Below are 16,998 nucleotides of genomic sequence, written 5' to 3' on the forward strand. Positions count from 1 at the left end.
TTCCTTCCTCATCCTTCCGCAGATGTTCTATATACAGCCTGACTGCTCTCGCTTCTGTCACGGGTCTTCTGCAGCTACAAGCCTTCGCTGCTCGTGTCACTGGGAGTGCCGACCTGTCGCTGCTTCAATATCTCATAAACCTTTCACGGTTTCATTATTATTGACTTCGCCGGTCTGCTTGGTGTGTATTCCCATACCCTGTACCTTCCTTCCCGCGCCTAGTTCTTCCAATTGTCGCGCTCGCGATGCGTCGAACTTCTCCTTCACTGCTTTTCCTGAGTATCCTGATTACACCACTGACTTGACGCAAGACTACATGAGGACAAGCTTTTCTCACAGTTTGAGCCCCTTCTCCAACTCCAATTCATCTTACTGGGACGGATAAGTTATCACCAAATAATTAAGCTTCCTGCTCAACTACACTTGCCGAACCAAGCAAACAGCATGAACTACATTGTTCGTTCCACCGCTCAAGGTGCTGCCAGCACTGGAGAGGAGCCGAGTTCTCCTGGTCCGGGTAAGACATATCCCTTTGCCACGCATATGTACTTGGCTTACATCTCACTCAGTCATCGTTTTAGAGAGAAGATCATGTGATGTTGCGGTACCTAGTGTTGAAGTCCACCGCCAAAGTCTGCCCCCCACGATCGATCGCATTGTCACCCCAGGCTCGAAGAAGCCGGAACACACCGACATCGAGGTCGCCGTCAAGAGAGAGCCTGTTACCGAAGGTGATTCCTCCACCCCGTCGCCCAGGAACATTTATTTCTTCAAGAGAATGGTGGACGGCCGCCCCCACTTCGATGCTCTGCAAGAAATTGATTCAGGCCGAACGCAGCTCAGTGACGAACAAGCGAATACCGAGTACGCGCTTTGGGAAACTGAACAAGGCGATTTCATCTACAAGCAGTCCGGGACCGACTTTCGAGTGCTGAAGTGTATCGGAAACGCTGAGTATCGGGGCGAGGAAGGAGACGCCCAAGTGAAGCACAAGTTCGCCACCAAAACCTTGGGCTTCATCGCCATTAGGGGTCCAGATTCCTCATTGGATGTTCTCAAGCTCGCTGTGAGCGGTACATCATTCATTCCTCTCCGGGAGTCGAAAGACAACTTTCTCTACCATGCGCGATGGCACCGACGAGTGAAGAGAATAGCTCGACACCTCGGTCTCAACCTTCGAACCTTCTACGATGGCGCCGGCAAGCCGATGACGGCAGATAATTGCGGTAATTGGAGAGCAGGTCATATCGAGAAGAAACTCGCCACATACATGGTCTATGCGATGGTGTTCGCCCACGATATCAAGCCAGCAGACAGCCACGACATCTCTCTCAAGGACTTGAATCGACTTCGCAAACGCCTCCGATACCAAGGTCTAGCGCCTCATTACGAAATCCATATCAGCAGAGCGCCGTGCGGTACGCCTCAGCGCCCCGGCCAGTGCATCCCGTTCGTCAGAAAGCTGGGCCAGACGGCGGGCATCAAATTCACGGTTCATTCTTAGGAGAACAACCTGATCCTTGATGGCTCGGTACCTCACAGGCCCAGAACACGACCGGTGAATAAGGAACTTTCCGCTCTTCATTCTCAAGAGTATCTTGCTGTCTCCAGTCTCAGCAGCGACTACGACAGCGAGGAGGAGGATCTGCTAGTTCACCTTGCCGAAGCCGAGGGCCGCAAAGACGACATTGTGTATGACGGATTCGAGATAGCAGAAGACGAGCCTCGCAACTACGATGCTTGCGCTGCTGATGACGATGAGGCCGAAACAACTGACACGGATTCCTCTCCCCTGCCTCAGCAGCACATACCCCCTGAAGTTGCGACCAAATTTGGCGAGAACCTGCGGGCGAAATTTACTCGAAAGGAGAAGCACACCACAGGATCGACCCCCGAGACTACCGAAAGCACTGAGAGTGTCGAAGAAATTGAGCGAGAACTGTCCTACGTTGATCTCGACCGCCCCCCTTCGCAAAGCCAATACTGGGAGGCCCCTGCTACCGCGTCCACTGATGTAGCACGGCCGTCGCGCAGAGGTGCATCAAAGGCCGACTCCAAAATGAGACGGTCTCTCAAAGTGAAGAAGAGGAGGGCAAAGGCGCTCGGGAAGAAACATTCAGGTAATACCCAGACGCAGAACGCTGTGCTTTTAGGCTGCTGGCTGACAGCATGCTGGACCAGGGGGCTCTGTTTTTGCGGCTCGCCTGGGGGCGATACTCGGCTCAAGTCAGCGGATTGGTTGATGCAGCTAGCAGATTAGTTGCGCTGTAAAGCAAGTGTCAAAGGATGGCTCTAACGATTGGGAGTTTGAGAATATCTTGCTGGAATTCTTTTATCTTTTGGAGTTGGAATTCGAATTGTTTGATGGCCATGCCGCTCTGACGGCTCGAGATTGGGTCATGGAAGTACGGGAAGTTGAGTAGGTTGCCTTCAAGGAGGACAGTGATTGGGTTTCCTCATGTAAGACGATTACAGCTTGGAAGGTTCGCAACTACTGAGGAAGACGCAATAGTATCACAGTCCAGCAGACAGCAGAAAGACTATTATGTTAAACTACCTTGTCCTCTTGATTTGTTGTTGTCTTTCAATCACGAAGACAGTAAAATTACATCGAAGACTCTGCTTTCAGAAATTAAGAGCTTTCATTGCCTAAACTCGAGACTTTAATCTGAGTCGTTCCCCAAACTTGTACAACAACCATACGGCAGGGATAAAAGCAACTCCAATAAACCCAAGAATCGAATTGCCCCATCCATCACCCACAGCTTCGTACAACTTCCCTCCGCAAAGCGGAAGCAAACCCCCACCTAAGCTACGCAACACGGTGCTCGCGGCAACCGCGCTGGCTGCATGCTCGGTGAAGGCATCGACCAAGTACGAGTTGATGGACATGAAAATGAGGATGGTACCGACTCCCACCAGGAAGGTGCCAACCAGCGGCACCATGAAATGAACGTTGTACTGCAAGGTCCAGCCGTACAGAAACAAGCCGACCGGGACTAGAAGGCTGCCTGGTATCAATGGCGGAAGTCGGTATTCGGGCTTCATCTCTCCTTTGCCGGCTATGGCTTTCATAAGCTTGTCGGAGAGAGCTCCGAGGGTTACGTTTCCTACAATGTTTCCGATGCCAAAGCCCAAGTAAGTAAGGCCGACATCGCCTTTACTGAGTCCATATCGGCTCATGAATGTCGAGGTCATGGTGGTGAAGATGATGTAGATGAAGCCGTAGTTGACTGCGGCGCAGATAGAGAGAGTCAGAACAATGGGTGAATAGACGAGAAGTCTGGTCGGTCGAATGATTGCGTTCAGGAATGTGGCCCGCGGGGGCTTTTTGGATACCAAAACGGACGATATTTCCGGGTTTCCGTATTTCTTACGTAGTCTTCGAGCTTTCCGTCCTAGTAGAGTTGGCGAATGAGTTTCTCGGAGCAGTAGCAGCGTAGCGATGTAGATCGCTCCCATCTATTGCACATCTCGTTAGTTATGAATTCCTGTTGATCTTGACTTGTTACTCGTGGGTGCATGCCGCAATTGCTAGGAACCAAAAGTTCCACCGCCAACCAGTAGCCACCGACAAGTAGCTTCCAACTAAGGGCCCAATGGCCGGACCTAAAAGCACTGGTAGGTTCCAGACCGCAAGCCCCTTTCCTCGTTCCTCCTGGATGAACAAATCTGAGACGCTAGCTGGACCGATAGCCAACGGGCAGGAACCAACGAGGCCAGTGATGAGACGGAAGACGATGAGCATCGGTAGTGAAATTGACAGTGCGCAAGCAACATTGGCTAGGATAAAGAGGAGGGAGTTGATGTGGTAGAGAATTAGCCGGCCGTAAAGCTCGCTCAAAGGTCCGTGAATCAAAGGTCCGAAAGCATAGCCAAGCACGAAGATGGAAACACTGAAGGATTCGAGATCCACGTTGGTGGAGTGAAACTCTCTCATTGTCTCGCTCGTACTGGGTGCGAACATTGAAGAGCCGAATGGCCTTGGAAAGAGATTGTCAACATCGAGGCAATACCGCTTTTCGAGTCTTAATGATAGAAACTTACGAGATCAGGGTGAGTGTTGATATGAGAAGGACGTTGATCCACTTCTTCGACACTGACCAATTTGTTGGTTTCTCAGCATCGTCATCTCCTTCCCAGTCAACGACGACTGGAACGCTCGCCCCTTCAGCGCCGTTTTCGTCAACTGCAAAGGTTGCTGGGGCCGTTTCTGATTTTGCCATCTTATTAGCAGAAATTACAAGAAGCAGCGTAACTTCATGGCCTTACAAACATCGAGTTTCCCAGCAACCCACGACCATCGTCTTCACTTATACAAATATCGGTCAACGGCAGCGTACAATCATCGGCTGGCCGAGTGGGTCTAAACCGACATCTCGACCTGGCCGGACATAACGGCCTCGAAGGAACCCCTGCTTGCTGACACGGAACTGGCTCCACGCTGGCGAAACCGGCCCAATGATCATCTTGCTAGTTGTTCCACACAACGGCTAGGGCAAATCTGCAACTGACGCCAGCCCAAGTTGGATAGAAGCAACGCCATGCGAATGTCGTCACTTCGAGTATCGTCCCGACTACATTACTCGTTTTGCAGTCGCGATTGTTTATCCGGGTTTGCTGTGGCGTCTTTCACCTTGTGTTGTCTTCATTGGTCGTAATTGCCGACGGGCCGTGTTTCTGATATCAAGTTTCAATGTCGCTTCGTCAATCGTCGTTCTGCCAGTTGCATGACCAAGCCGTCATGTATTTGGCTGTGGGTGCTGGCATTTCTCACTTCCCATGATTGGTGAGCTTTGCGGAGAACACGGTTCGCCTTAACCGTTCTTGCTGGTTGCATTCCATTGACTTCCTGGCCACTTGCTGCAAATATGTGAGGACATCTCATAGCGATTTCCTCGAATAAAGAATCTCTAAGTCTCTCCACTTGATATCTGCTACGGCGTTCAGAGCTGAGCATCATCCAGAGCCACTGATGCATTTCTTCCGCCCCGACGGCAAAAGTGGGTTCTTCGGGGCCGACTTCGGACGGAGTCCGCCCGACCGCAAAGAAATCTTTGGCGCACGTGCCTTCGCTCTCGGATTGTGTCACTTAACAACTCAACAGTGTCGTTGACCTCCGGCATCGCGAATCACTTCTGTAACTGAACTCATATTCTGTCATTATCACAGCCTGCAGTCAGAAACTACAAACGCTTCACAATGTCTTCCACGCCATCTCAACCACCACCGGCCACCGGCCCCTCTGCGCAATCAGACCCCGCCACCTTCGCTCACATCGAGAACTACATCTCAACCCGCTGCAACGCATCCCCAATCTACGCCTTCCTCTTTAACCCCGGCCTGAAGCTCACTCACGCCTCCAAGGGACTCATCATCGCACGCCTGCCCGTCACCGCGAACCATTTGAACTCGTCAGGAAGCATCCACGGCAGTGTCTCGGCGACCATTGTGGACTGGGCTGGCGGCTTGGCGATCGCGGCATGGGACCTCCGTGAGGCAACGGGTGTGAGCGTCGATATCAACATCAGCTACCTCTCAGGCGCCAAGTTGGGAGACGAAATTGAGATTGAGGGCAAGATTGAGAAGGTCGGAGGCAGCTTGGCGTTCACCCACGTCAACATCTACAAGGTCAACCCAGCCGACGGGACCAGGGGCGCCACGGTGGCGAACGGAAGGCACACCAAGTTCGTGAGAAGTCGATGAAAACTCATGAGGAGTGAAAGGAGTGCGACTAGTGCTTGGAGACTGGGTACGTTACCCAGGCCCAGGGCACCAGGCGGGCCATCATCACAAGGCTAGTTCATGGCTGCTACTGCTGCTGCGGCCGTTGATGATCGAGCTGGATTGATATTGGCTGGCGCAATGAACTGCATGAATAACGAGTAGAAAGACAGATATTAGAATAGCAAGGTTCGTGATAGCTGCCTAAACAAAGTCAGTATCTGAATCCACTGTTCGGCATGCCGCGGTTGAAGCTCACGAATCATCAGTGGGCAGATCCCGGAGTTGACTCCTTCTCGTCGGTTTGTCATCAGCTTAGCTGGCCGTTGAGATATGACATACTTACGGCCGTTATCGAGGGAACCAGGATCGTCACATGTTGAGGCCAAAGACGTCTGGTTAGGCTAATGTCCATCTACTGGCTCACGCTTAATAGGATCGTATTGGATACAACTCTGGCCCAACACAGTTCGGACTCTGATCTTGTTGTCTTTAGCAGAGTCGACATGGGGGTCGGAAATCTGACAACGTGGAAATAACGGAACTAAGCGCTAATATGAAAAATATATCCTGATCCGGATCTCAGCACAGCTATGAGAGGTGTTGTACCAAAGCGGGTTTAAAGGCCGTTGGACGAAAATCAGGTCCGGGTTTCGAAGGATCGCAACCGAGCCAGGCAGCAAAATAAAAGAGACCCGTTGCAGCGTTGCTATCGAGGTGTCTGTAGGGTAATATGGTTTGATCTGGCCAGACGTGCGCTAGTGCTTATGCCGGAGGTAACCCTGGCAAGCCCTTACCGGTCGACCGAAAATGTTAACATCACCCGCTTCAGGATGACCATCCCGGCTATCATTTCGCCTTTTATTTGACATCGTTCTTCATCTCGAAACTATGATACTAGCATATAATGAGTGACTTTTGCACCACATACCATGCGTTAAACCAGCTAAGCGCAGCAAAGTATCCAGCCACAGATTGTCCATTCGAGTCATCATGAATGATCTTCGCCCTATGATCACAAAGTTTGCCCTCGACTCTAAACCACAACAAGTCCGAGCCAGCAAGCCAAAGGTTCGCAGTGGCTGCGTCACCTGCAAGTAAGTCACATATAGAGGATCTGCCTTACTCAATTGTAGTAGTGATACTCATGCCACCTCTAGGCTTCGCCGCGTCAAGTGCGACGAGGGCAGACCAGCGTGCGCGGCTTGCTTGAAGTACCAAGGCCACTGTGGAGGCTACAAAGAAACAAAAACTAAGCCCTCCAAGTTACCACCCAAGCATCGGTTACTGTATCCAAAACCGAAACAAGAAAAGAGCAGAGTCCTCGATGTTCTTCTTGAGCCAAACTACTCGACTCTCGTCTTCTCGAGCCAGCTGGAGAAGGACCACTTCGACTACTGGCTATCCTTCACCAACACCGCCATTCTGTTCCGATCCGATCTGCTCACACAGATTATCCCGCAACTCTCATGGAACGACCCAGCCATTAAACATGCAGCTTTGGCCGTAGGCGCCGCGGCTCTAGGTGCCACTACGCGAGAACAACGTCTCCTTGGGCGAGGTAGATTCGACTCGGATGCTCTGTTCCACTACACGAAATCGATGAACATCCTCTACTCAACACCAATGTCTCTCGAACGTACGTTGACAGCGTGTCTTTTGTTCATCATCTTCGAGTGCTTTCGAGGCAACAAGGCAGCTGGGTTGAACCACATCAACCACGGGTCCCGCATCCTTGACCAGTGCCCACCAAGCCAAGGCGCGGATTCGAGCCCCCTGCTAGAAGAAGTAATGACTAGCTTCCAGTATCTGAGTCTCCAATCTTGGACTCACGGCGGAGCGCACCCGAAAGAGACAAAGACCCGAGTACCGTGGTGTTGCCGCGGACGCAAGACGCGGTACGCGGTCGACGAAATGCCCACGAAGTTTGAAACGCTGGAGGCTGCCCGCCGCTGGTGGAACGTCGTTCGCCACCACGTCGAGCACCATGCACCGCTATACACTGGGTTCATAGTTGAGGGATCTACCGCTCCATTACCAGAGAAGCCGCCGCTTGAGTACACCTCGCCGAGCTCGCAAGCACGCGTCCGGAGTTTTGTACGCTTCACCGACGCCTGGCACCTTGCCTTCCAACCGCTCGCCGTCAAAGCAGAGACCGAAAAGGAGGCGGACTTCAAGAGCTACTATAAGGCCATCAGCCTCAGAATACACTACTTGTACCTCTGGAGCGTGATACGCTGTGCCGGCTGGACCGATGTGGAGGACACCAAGCGCATCACGCCCGCATTCATGGACATTGTATCAATGAGCAGACAGCTCCTCGAGGTCCACGATGCGGAGAACCGGAATGGTGCAGAGGCAACAGAGATTTTCACGATCGAGGACGGCCCGACTTGGCCTCTGTGTACTGTGTTCCTCATGTGCACAATGCCTGGAGTGAGACATGCTATCGTCAAACTCTTCAAGGACTTCCCTCGGCGTGACGGGCTTTGGGATACAAGTGCATTCCTAGTCATCATGGAGTGGGTGAATACGATGGCGTCGACGGGTCGTATCACGAACGACCAACGGCATGTTGTCGACTGTAATGTTGTCTTTGGCGAGTCCTCCGTGACCGTTGAGAAGCAGCTTTGGGACCCTGTGGTGTTGGATTGGGAGAGTCGCAGTGTATGCTTTAGCTACTAAGTACCTGTACGGGTTGACCATGAATGATTGTTCATACTCTATGTGACAGCCTAATGTAACTATGCGCTGACAGGGAGAAAGTCGTTGTCTACGTACATTTTAACTTTGACAAGATAGTATAGTGACAAGAAACCATATTAAGCAGCATCTTGTCCTGGTGTGCTCCGTACTCTTACCGCTCACACTGCCTGCCGATGCCTAGGTGGGCTGCCGGCGGGTGTTGATCTGCTAAAATTCGTTTGGCACCCGCGGGATCCACGGAGAGACGAAACCAACACAAGTGTGTCAGTCTTCCAACTGCATACAAAATTGACTTAATCGAAGGAGCACCCCATGGTAAGGCAAACCCTGTATTCTGAAGGACTTACTGTATTTATTTCTTGTTATCAACACCGTCTCACCACGTGAAGTCTTAACTCCAGTAGTAGGAGCCCAGCATGGAAGAGATGATACAGCAACACGGCCTAGTGGAATCACTAGGTGTATTGATCTATAACCATTGTTCACTAAGGATATGCAGCAATGGATCTTGTCTAGCAGATAAGTCATCACGACATCACCAAAAGAGAAAAATAATGATTTCGTGCATGTAGCCATTGACTCGATGCATCGAAGCCATCGGGGTTCCATCGGTCACCGTCGTCCTATGCGACAACCTCACAATCAATGCCCTGTCTCTTGAGAGTTTGATTTCGTCCCTTATTTTGACTGTATAAGCTCTTAGAAAGCTAGGCACATAGAGCGCATAATATTGGATGGCAGCTGCCAGAAATAAGCCCTTCGTGTCGTGCTACGAGCCCACCGCTTCGTCCGGATTTTGAAACGCTTTGACACACGCAAGACAACCTGTATCAGACAGCCCCTTGGAGCAGTGCCATATTTTACAGAGTCTAGATGATGGTAGGGAGGTAGGGAGGCGCTGTCTACACCCGTCCCAGTCATGCCACAACTCGCCTACGGCATACCCGCCTAGAGTGCCACTCAGCAAGTTATTGTCACAAATCTCTGAACAGCACGGTCCAATTACTGGCCAGGTGTTCGCTGCCAGACGTACGACCAAGCTCCTATGGCAGCGCGTGAACTGGAGACTTGGTGTTTCAGGAATCCATGTTGCCCTTGGCTGAATTCATCCCGTCGGTAGGGCTCCCCGCGCCAATACCATGTCTGCCGCGGATCCGGGGCCAAGAAATCATCAAACGAACGAAAAAGAAGGATTAGGCGGTAGCTTAGCCCAGAAGAGCAAGCGATCACCCAGAAGAGCCAGCTCCTTGCGCTGATTAACACCGAAACCGAGAGGCTGAACAACGGGCCCATCGCCCTATCCACCCCTTGTCTATAGAAGAACAAGCATCCAGCAGTATGCCAAACCCACTGTCGCGGATGTCAGGCGTCTCGACCTCGTTTGAGGGAGTCAGCACTGCAACTCCACGAGGACTGAGGAAGGAAAAGAAGGTAAGAAATAAGCTTAGAATGCATATGTTATAGTGCACGAGGGTCATATTGCCTTGACGCGACTGCGTATAAAGGAAACTCATTTCCGATTATTCAACATTGATCTTCAGCAAACAGCAAACAACTTCCAATCATCGCATTCCGTCTTTTCTCTTCTACTGCTGCCAGGTGCACGTTAACTATTATAATCAACATATTTATTCGACTTTCCGTCAATTTACATTTATCGCCACCACCATGCAGTTCTCCGCCATCTTCTTGACCGCCGCCGCCTTTGCCGTTGGCAACGCTTTCGCAGGTGGGTAGTTCCTATCCCATTCTAAACCGCCTGCATAGTACACGAGGTATACTTTGTTACAATTCGCTAACCACGTGAAAATTATAGCTTCTGTGCCGCGCAGTTTCGTCGACGGAAAGGGCAGCGCTCTGTTTGGAAATGTTGGGACGGCATGCTCTGTAGGCGCCAAGGATGGCGAATGCGATCGATTCGGGCGCTGCGTTCAGTTTATTCCTCCCAACGAGCAGTCTGTTCTCAACCAGGGAAGAGAGGTAGCCACTTGTACTGCAGGTGGACAGACCGGCACACTCTGAAAGGAGTCTCGAGGACATCTGCTCGTGAGATCAAGTCTTAGATGATGCTTGAGACTCATGGTCCAATACAATCTTACACGAATCAATTGTTGTGCTCAAACAAGGTCTGCAATATACCGGTACAAGCACAGCAGTGTCTTTCGATAGTTAGCTACGAGATTGGCCAAGCCTTAACCAGGACTCATGCGTACCTGTCATTGGAGCTCGAGGAATTACTGAAAGTATGATAGTGAACAGTGTATACTGGATGAGATGTGTGAACAGTAGAGGCACCGATTAAAGAGAAAAGCAAGAGAGGGTAGCTTCGTCATGTCTTCTTTAGGCGCATTTCAAAGCAAGAAAGTTGTTCTGCCCGTCCATCAATATGAACTATTCGTACTAGAACCAATCAATAGCCAACTCAGACGCCCGCCTCTGGTTTGTTTCATGCAACCTGCCTATCAACCTGTTGATTGCCGGCGCTAAGTGATGTATGCGGCCGTCACCCGTGAGTCGACCCGTGGCCAGTTACATATATAAAGCCTTACCGTTTCTGTTGAATCAACTACCACTGATAGTCTTTTACCTTTTCATAGCTCTATCACTTACTGGCCATTGAGTTACTACTTGTCGTTTCCAGTCACAAGGCAGTATTTTCCCCTTGGTCTCAAGCCTGGAAGATGCTGTGCTCAGCTTGCCAACAATTCATAGACTCTATGATGACAAGAGAAGAAATGTGGTCTACATCTCATCACGAAACCTACCGGATTCTCGAGTGTGCCGTTAAAGCCGGTTGTTTTGCATGTAATCGGTTGTGGGCAATTCTGCCTCATGACGCAAGAAACTGGATCCGCGGTGAAGCTTCTAATTCTCCAATTGCTTCTCACAGCGTAGGCGTGGAAACTGGGAGTGACCCCGGCATAGATCACCAAAGATGGATCCTCAGTCCGATGTCAATCACACACACCTGACGGGCCTACGAGAAGCCTGGACATGAGGGTGAAGAGTTCTTTCGAGTTGTCGCCAATCCACAAGCTTTCCCATTATAGATTTTTCCCAGACTACGGCGGTATTACCAGGGAGCATCTTCCAGACTCATTCCCTGCATCGGTATATAGGAAACCTGACGGGAACGCCATTTCATTTCAAAGACTGAAGAGAAATATCATGTCTATCTTATTAGTCTGTATTAGGAAGATTGTCACTCAGGCTCAAAACGGGTTTTACTAACCGCTTTGTAGGCTCCTCTCAAGCCTATTCACTCAAGACATATTCTGAAGGAACTTCATCGCAGCAGACTTTTGCTCACGGGGATTCGTGGTTCCAAGATTGCAAAGTAAATCATGAGAAGTGCAGAGAAGTTGCCACTGATCCAAAGTGGTATCCAACGCGCCTCATATTGATATTGGTCCCTTGGATACATCGAGTTTTGTCTGCCGCATTATTAACACTGGCGATGAAACTCCTCATGGCCCCTATATGACTTTAAGCCATTGTTGGGGAAGCGCAAACAGTCTCATTCTGACCAAGAGCAACGCCGTCCAGCTTTTGGAAGGCATTCCTCCAGAGAGCCTACCACGTCTTTATCGAGATGCAGCTTGTTTTGTTCGGAAACTTGGTGTGCGTTATCTCACCTTATCTCTGGATAGATGCTCTCTGCATCATTCAAACGGGAGATGGCTTGGCCGACTAGCGACACGAGTCGACCTTGATGGATAAGGTGTATTCTCACACATTCTGCAACTTGTCGGCTCTGTCTGGACTGGACAGTTCAAATTCCCTATTTGACAGGCGGGACGTCGATTCTTGCCGACCACCACTTAACCACTACACCTTCGGAGGTCAGACAAATCCATGTTATCTGGTCGATGCGAATTTCTGGAAGGAGGAGGCCAGGCGAGCCCATGTCAACACCAGGGCATGGGTATTTCAAGAGCTCCTTCTTTCTCGGCGTGTTGTGTCTTTCGGCGAGCGTGAGGTGTTTTGGAGTTGCCGGTCAGGTCGTGCGGCGGAGATATAGCCCCCGGAAATTCCTGTCAAGGATCCCTACGAAGGTCCGCGTATCGAGGATCTTCAGCTTGGCGACAACGGAGCCCGCGGAAAGACGAAAAGCACACGAAAAGCATACGATTGCTGGTCCAAAATCGTAGTCACATACACTGGCTGTAAGATCACGTTCCCCAGCGACAGAATGATTGCTCTCTCTGCAATAGCTGATGAGGTGATGAAGGTACTCGGAGATGAACACATCGCAGGCATGTGGCGTCGCCACCTAGAATCGGAGCTCCTTTGGAGAGTGCCTACTGTGTCTACTCCTTCTGGCTCATCGCCTATCGCCTATAGGGCTCCCAGTTAGTCTTGGGCCGCCGTAGACGTTCCTGTCGCACCAGGCAGACTGTATAAGCCCGACCATTAGCTCATCAAGGTTGAGGATTACCAAATTGAGTAAGTAACTGACGAAAAGACCGGCCTAATCTCTGGTGGGTGGCTACGTTTGTGGGGTATATTGAAGCAATGAAACTTTACCGTCGCGAAGGGCCGCACAGGAGAGACGATGACCGTCATAAACAAGTCTGGAACATAGTAGTCAACGGGCTAAATCCTAGAGAGGAACAACGCGAGAACCACGTCAAGTTGGATATGTTCCATGTCAATTTTGACGAGCAGAACGACAACTCAATACTGCACTGCATGCCTGCTAAGTGGCAAGAAGGAGAGAACGAATTCCCTTGCGAAGAATATCTCGAAGGAACTTATGCTGTATAATCTGGCATTTGATACAGACTAATCTCTTGACCATGCTCAAGTTCTTTTCAGATAATCTTTCAATCTACTGACCTGTGTCTTGGCGAAAATCTTGAGTATTTTGACTCACTCTTTGTAGGTACTAAGAGAAAGGCCCCAGTAGCCTGTCATCTTCGGGTTCTCTACGCCTATCCTAAATCACAACACACAGAAAATATGAGCGGGCGGAAGCAGCTAGCGTCAGAGCCTTATGGTAAGCACGCTCGAGATATAGCTGATTCGAGCGACGTGAGACATGTGTGAGAGAGCACATGGGATCCTGACGGGTCAGATTCCTTCCAAGCCACCAGGAACAGCGCATTAGCTCTGCGATCGGCATGTGAGCAACTTCAGATGAAGAAGCTCAGAGGTCAAGGTCTAATGCGCTATATTTCCTGACTGCGCATCAAATACTATTCTGTTGATTTCTCGTCTTTTACTTGCCTTTCCTATGCATAATACCGGCGTGCCCCGAGGGCTTTCGTGGAATCGTGGGCTCAACACGCTCAAGAGTAAGATCCAGGCGAGAGGTTAGGACTACCTTAGTATATGTGTGTACGGTACATAATTACATTGAGGGGCGTCTTTTCGGTCTGACAGAATGTGCAAGACAAAGAAAGGCAAAAGTCGGTCAACCATGAGACTTCCCGCAACACCATCAGAACCTAAAAGTCTAATTAAACCCTCACGACCATACGATCCTTCGCTGGCGTTAAAAGAAAAGAAAAAAAGAAGAACTCAAGTCACGCATATGCTGACACCAGGCAGTACTTGATCAATTCGATCTAGACGGGACTCGAACCCGCAATCTTCTGATAAGATTCCGAAAATCCACGGGGATTTCTCTATTCGCGAAATCAATCGAAGTCAGACGCCTTATCAGTTGAGCCACCGGACCGAAGCGAACTGAGATGATTGCCTACTCATCGATGGAAGTGAAACGGTACACGATGGTCTCATAATGAATTGCGTAGAGTGAGATGCAGAGGTGTCGGGGTTGTGGTCTCGAGGCGGGTGTAGTCATAGGTTGTGAAGACAACGTGGTGGCGGGGCTGCTTTATCTGACTTACACGGGAATTGAGACCATCAGCCCGGGCGGGAAGAAACTGATGAGTGGCCGGGGGTTAAAGACTGATGCACGACGCAAACACGCTGAAAGACTTATACGAGGTAATAGTAATTTGATTAAACATTGGTATCTCCACGAAATGACGTGCGCCGATGGGGTGTCCCTGGTATATCCACCCATGTGTGTATGTACGTATAGCCGGCGGAACCAAGCAAGTGTAATCCAACGAAACCTTGTCCAGAAATCCTCAATGCGATGCTCCATGCCATTTTTACCCAATTCTCACTCTTCTCACGAACTTTCACCACGAGGCACAGAGACTCTAGGCCTTGTACCAGTTCTCGGGAGCGTCGCCGAGGCACTCTCCGACGGTGACGGCGCGGTAGCCCTTGGACTTGAGGTTGTCGATCATCTTCTGCACCAGAGAAACGACAGTCTGCTGATGGACGTCGTGGGAGAGAACAATGTAGCTGTTGCCCGCGGCGTCGGCGCTGAGCTCGTTGTTGAACTTCTCAGCCGAGATGTGCGTGGTCTCGGGGGTGTCGTTCTCGTAATCCTTCGTATCGAGGCTGGTGTCGATGACGTGGTAGCCCAGGCTGGCCATATCGCTCAGGCACGCGGCGTCGCAGGAGAGGAACGGCGCGCGCATGTACTTGGGCGCGAAGCCGGCAATACGGCGGGTTGCGTCCTCGAGCTGGGTCATCTGAGAGATGCGGTCCGCCGAGGAGAGGGTGCTCAGGTCCGGGTGGGAGTAGGTGTGGGAACCGACGAGGTGGCCCTCGGCCTCCATGCGGCGGATGTTGTCCGGGCCGGGTGCCGTCTCGATGTTGCCCCAGTTGTTGCCGTTGACGAAGAAGGTGGCCTTGACGTTGTTTGCGGCGAGGGTGTCGAGCAGCTGGGAGGTGTAGGTGAAGGGGCCATCGTCAAAGGTGAGGGCGACGACGCCGTTCTGTGTGCACTTGGAGATAACCTGGCCGACGGCGGGACCTTGACGGCGGACGAGAGGGCTGTGAGAGTGATGTTAGTTTCATGTCTGTGTCCGAGGCCAAGAAGGGTGAGCGGGAACGTACCTTGCGTTGGCGAGGGTAGCCAGTGCAGCGGCGCCAACAACAGTTGAGAAATGCATGGTATCGGTTGGCTGATGAGTAGGGGGAGGTTGAGTGACAGGGAAGGATGAGATGTCAGTGAGACTGGGGGACTCGGACGTGAGTAGATATTAAGCTACAAGATGCTTGATTAATATTGGCTGTGAGTGCTGGATGTAGGATGAAGTAGAGTCGAGAGGTTGGGTAGAAGGGGAGGGGGAAAAGACGACTTATATGACCCAAACTTGGGACGCAACGGAGATAGGTTTGAACAGGGAAACATGGAACAGTTGACGGTCAAAGTTGAAGCTGGGCCCAAGCCAAGAGTTCACGTATGGGTCGACCCATTTCCGTACCTAGAATAGAGTCTAATGAGAAATCCGCTAGAAGGTAGAGAACCCGCACGGCACAGCCTGGCGGCGGGGTGGTGGACGGACTGGATAGTCAACCTGCCTCATCGTGGGAAGGGGTTTGAGAAAACGGGACGACTGCGGACCAAAGACGGTGCCCCATCCATCCATCTATCCATCCATCCATCCCGCCTTTCGGATCGCGCAGCAGCAGCACTTGCTTGCCCCTCGTCCTTCGCGTGCCATCGTCCTTACGACGGACTGGCCGCTCAGCCCTAGGCTGCCATAGAGCCTTGGCGGGCACGAGGAATAGCACCCGATGAGGCTCCGATACGAACCACGGTGCTGCAGGTATGATGATGGGCAGGGTAACTTGAGAGCAACGACGGGGACTGATGATGTGCCGTGGGGGGAGAAGATCCCCGGCGCGTTTTGACGTCAAGAGGCTTAGAAGCATGTAAGCTGACTGGACGGAAGGGATCACCCTCCTGTAGGCAGACGCAGAACAGGGTATTTTGCAAAAAAAAGAGAGGCGACCAGCAAGAAAAAGGAAAATCGTAATGCATGTAGGTACTTCGGGATGTGGATGGAAGGGAACAGCTCGAGCGCTGGCTCGAGACGTCTGTCATTCTCTCATCCTCGACCAGGTTTCCTGCTCGAAAAAGGTATCAGTTGCTTTCGCCCAAACGGCGGCGCAACCAGAGCGCCATAATGTCCATGTAGCAGCGAAAGATGGAAAAACCAGGCAGGTTGGGCAGCACATCGGAGATGGCTGGGATGTGGCGTGAACGGAGCCAAGCAAAACGGTAAGCTTTTGGTGCAGACCTGCGAGGTACCTATTTACGCCCACGACGAACCAAGTTGCGAGCGTTCAGCCAGAGGTAAACGGGGTGGAGTCAGCCACAAGCGCCGCTCGATACTGTCTCGGGATGGACCTTTGAGGTTTGTCTTGCTTTGGTTGCAAAGCTATTGGGGCGCCGTTGCGGGACAAAGGCCGCGCAGGTGGTGTTTTCTTCGAGGCTGGGGGTCTTTTTCCGCCCAGAAGAAGACGAAGACGCCAGAATGGACAGAAACGTGGTGCGCGTCCTCGACGAGAGAGAAAGAATGAAAACGTGTTTCTGATACTGTAACGAGGGGTTCCCCTCGAAGAATCGAAGGGGCCCCCTTTCGTCGCAGCACGGGAACCAGGACCTCGTCGCAGAAGAAAGGCGTGTGCTTTCTGCAGATGGAAAGTAAACGGCCCGAGAAAGAAAGGCGACTCGACTCGCTCAATACTGGA

The 16,998-nt window shown here is 51.3% G+C and overlaps 7 protein-coding genes across 7 annotated transcripts; 4 read left to right on the top strand and 3 right to left on the bottom strand.

Annotated features, from left to right (window-relative positions):
- Positions 1 to 444: 444 nt before the first annotated feature.
- On the top strand, positions 445 to 2,260 carry CABS01_09124 (uncharacterized protein; the record flags this gene model as incomplete). Its single annotated transcript, XM_060542481.1, has 3 exons — positions 445 to 517; positions 570 to 1,453; positions 1,505 to 2,260. 3 exons carry the CDS (start codon positions 445 to 447, stop codon positions 2,258 to 2,260), a joined length of 1,713 nt encoding a protein of 570 aa, XP_060400762.1.
- A 389-nt stretch (positions 2,261 to 2,649) lies between these two features.
- CABS01_09125 (uncharacterized protein) lies at positions 2,650 to 4,226 on the bottom strand (the record flags this gene model as incomplete). Its single annotated transcript, XM_060542482.1, has 3 exons — positions 2,650 to 3,462; positions 3,590 to 3,983; positions 4,048 to 4,226. The coding sequence occupies 3 exons, from the start codon at positions 4,224 to 4,226 to the stop codon at positions 2,650 to 2,652; spliced, it is 1,386 nt and encodes a 461-aa protein (XP_060400763.1).
- Positions 4,227 to 5,202: 976 nt separating this feature from the next.
- Positions 5,203 to 5,706, top strand: CABS01_09126 (thioesterase superfamily protein; the record flags this gene model as incomplete). The annotated part of the gene is made up of 1 exon (XM_060542483.1): positions 5,203 to 5,706. The coding sequence occupies one exon, from the start codon at positions 5,203 to 5,205 to the stop codon at positions 5,704 to 5,706; it is 504 nt and encodes a 167-aa protein (XP_060400764.1).
- A 1,011-nt stretch (positions 5,707 to 6,717) lies between these two features.
- CABS01_09127 (C6 zinc finger protein) lies at positions 6,718 to 8,409 on the top strand (the record flags this gene model as incomplete). The annotated part of the gene is made up of 2 exons (XM_060542484.1): positions 6,718 to 6,821; positions 6,885 to 8,409. The coding sequence occupies 2 exons, from the start codon at positions 6,718 to 6,720 to the stop codon at positions 8,407 to 8,409; spliced, it is 1,629 nt and encodes a 542-aa protein (XP_060400765.1).
- Positions 8,410 to 10,098: 1,689 nt separating this feature from the next.
- Positions 10,099 to 10,452, top strand: CABS01_09128 (uncharacterized protein; the record flags this gene model as incomplete). The annotated part of the gene is made up of 2 exons (XM_060542485.1): positions 10,099 to 10,159; positions 10,247 to 10,452. The coding sequence occupies 2 exons, from the start codon at positions 10,099 to 10,101 to the stop codon at positions 10,450 to 10,452; spliced, it is 267 nt and encodes an 88-aa protein (XP_060400766.1).
- Positions 10,453 to 14,606: 4,154 nt separating this feature from the next.
- Positions 14,607 to 15,410, bottom strand: CABS01_09129 (polysaccharide deacetylase; the record flags this gene model as incomplete). The annotated part of the gene is made up of 2 exons (XM_060542486.1): positions 14,607 to 15,291; positions 15,355 to 15,410. The coding sequence occupies 2 exons, from the start codon at positions 15,408 to 15,410 to the stop codon at positions 14,607 to 14,609; spliced, it is 741 nt and encodes a 246-aa protein (XP_060400767.1).
- Positions 15,411 to 15,813: 403 nt separating this feature from the next.
- On the bottom strand, positions 15,814 to 16,176 carry CABS01_09130 (uncharacterized protein; the record flags this gene model as incomplete). Its single annotated transcript, XM_060542487.1, has 1 exon — positions 15,814 to 16,176. The coding sequence occupies one exon, from the start codon at positions 16,174 to 16,176 to the stop codon at positions 15,814 to 15,816; it is 363 nt and encodes a 120-aa protein (XP_060400768.1).
- Between the last annotated feature and the right edge of the window lie 822 nt (positions 16,177 to 16,998).

Source organism: Colletotrichum abscissum (genome assembly GCF_030869225.1).
Source record: "Colletotrichum abscissum strain IMI 504890 chromosome Unknown Scaffold_21.1, whole genome shotgun sequence".
NCBI lineage: Eukaryota > Fungi > Ascomycota > Sordariomycetes > Glomerellales > Glomerellaceae > Colletotrichum > Colletotrichum abscissum.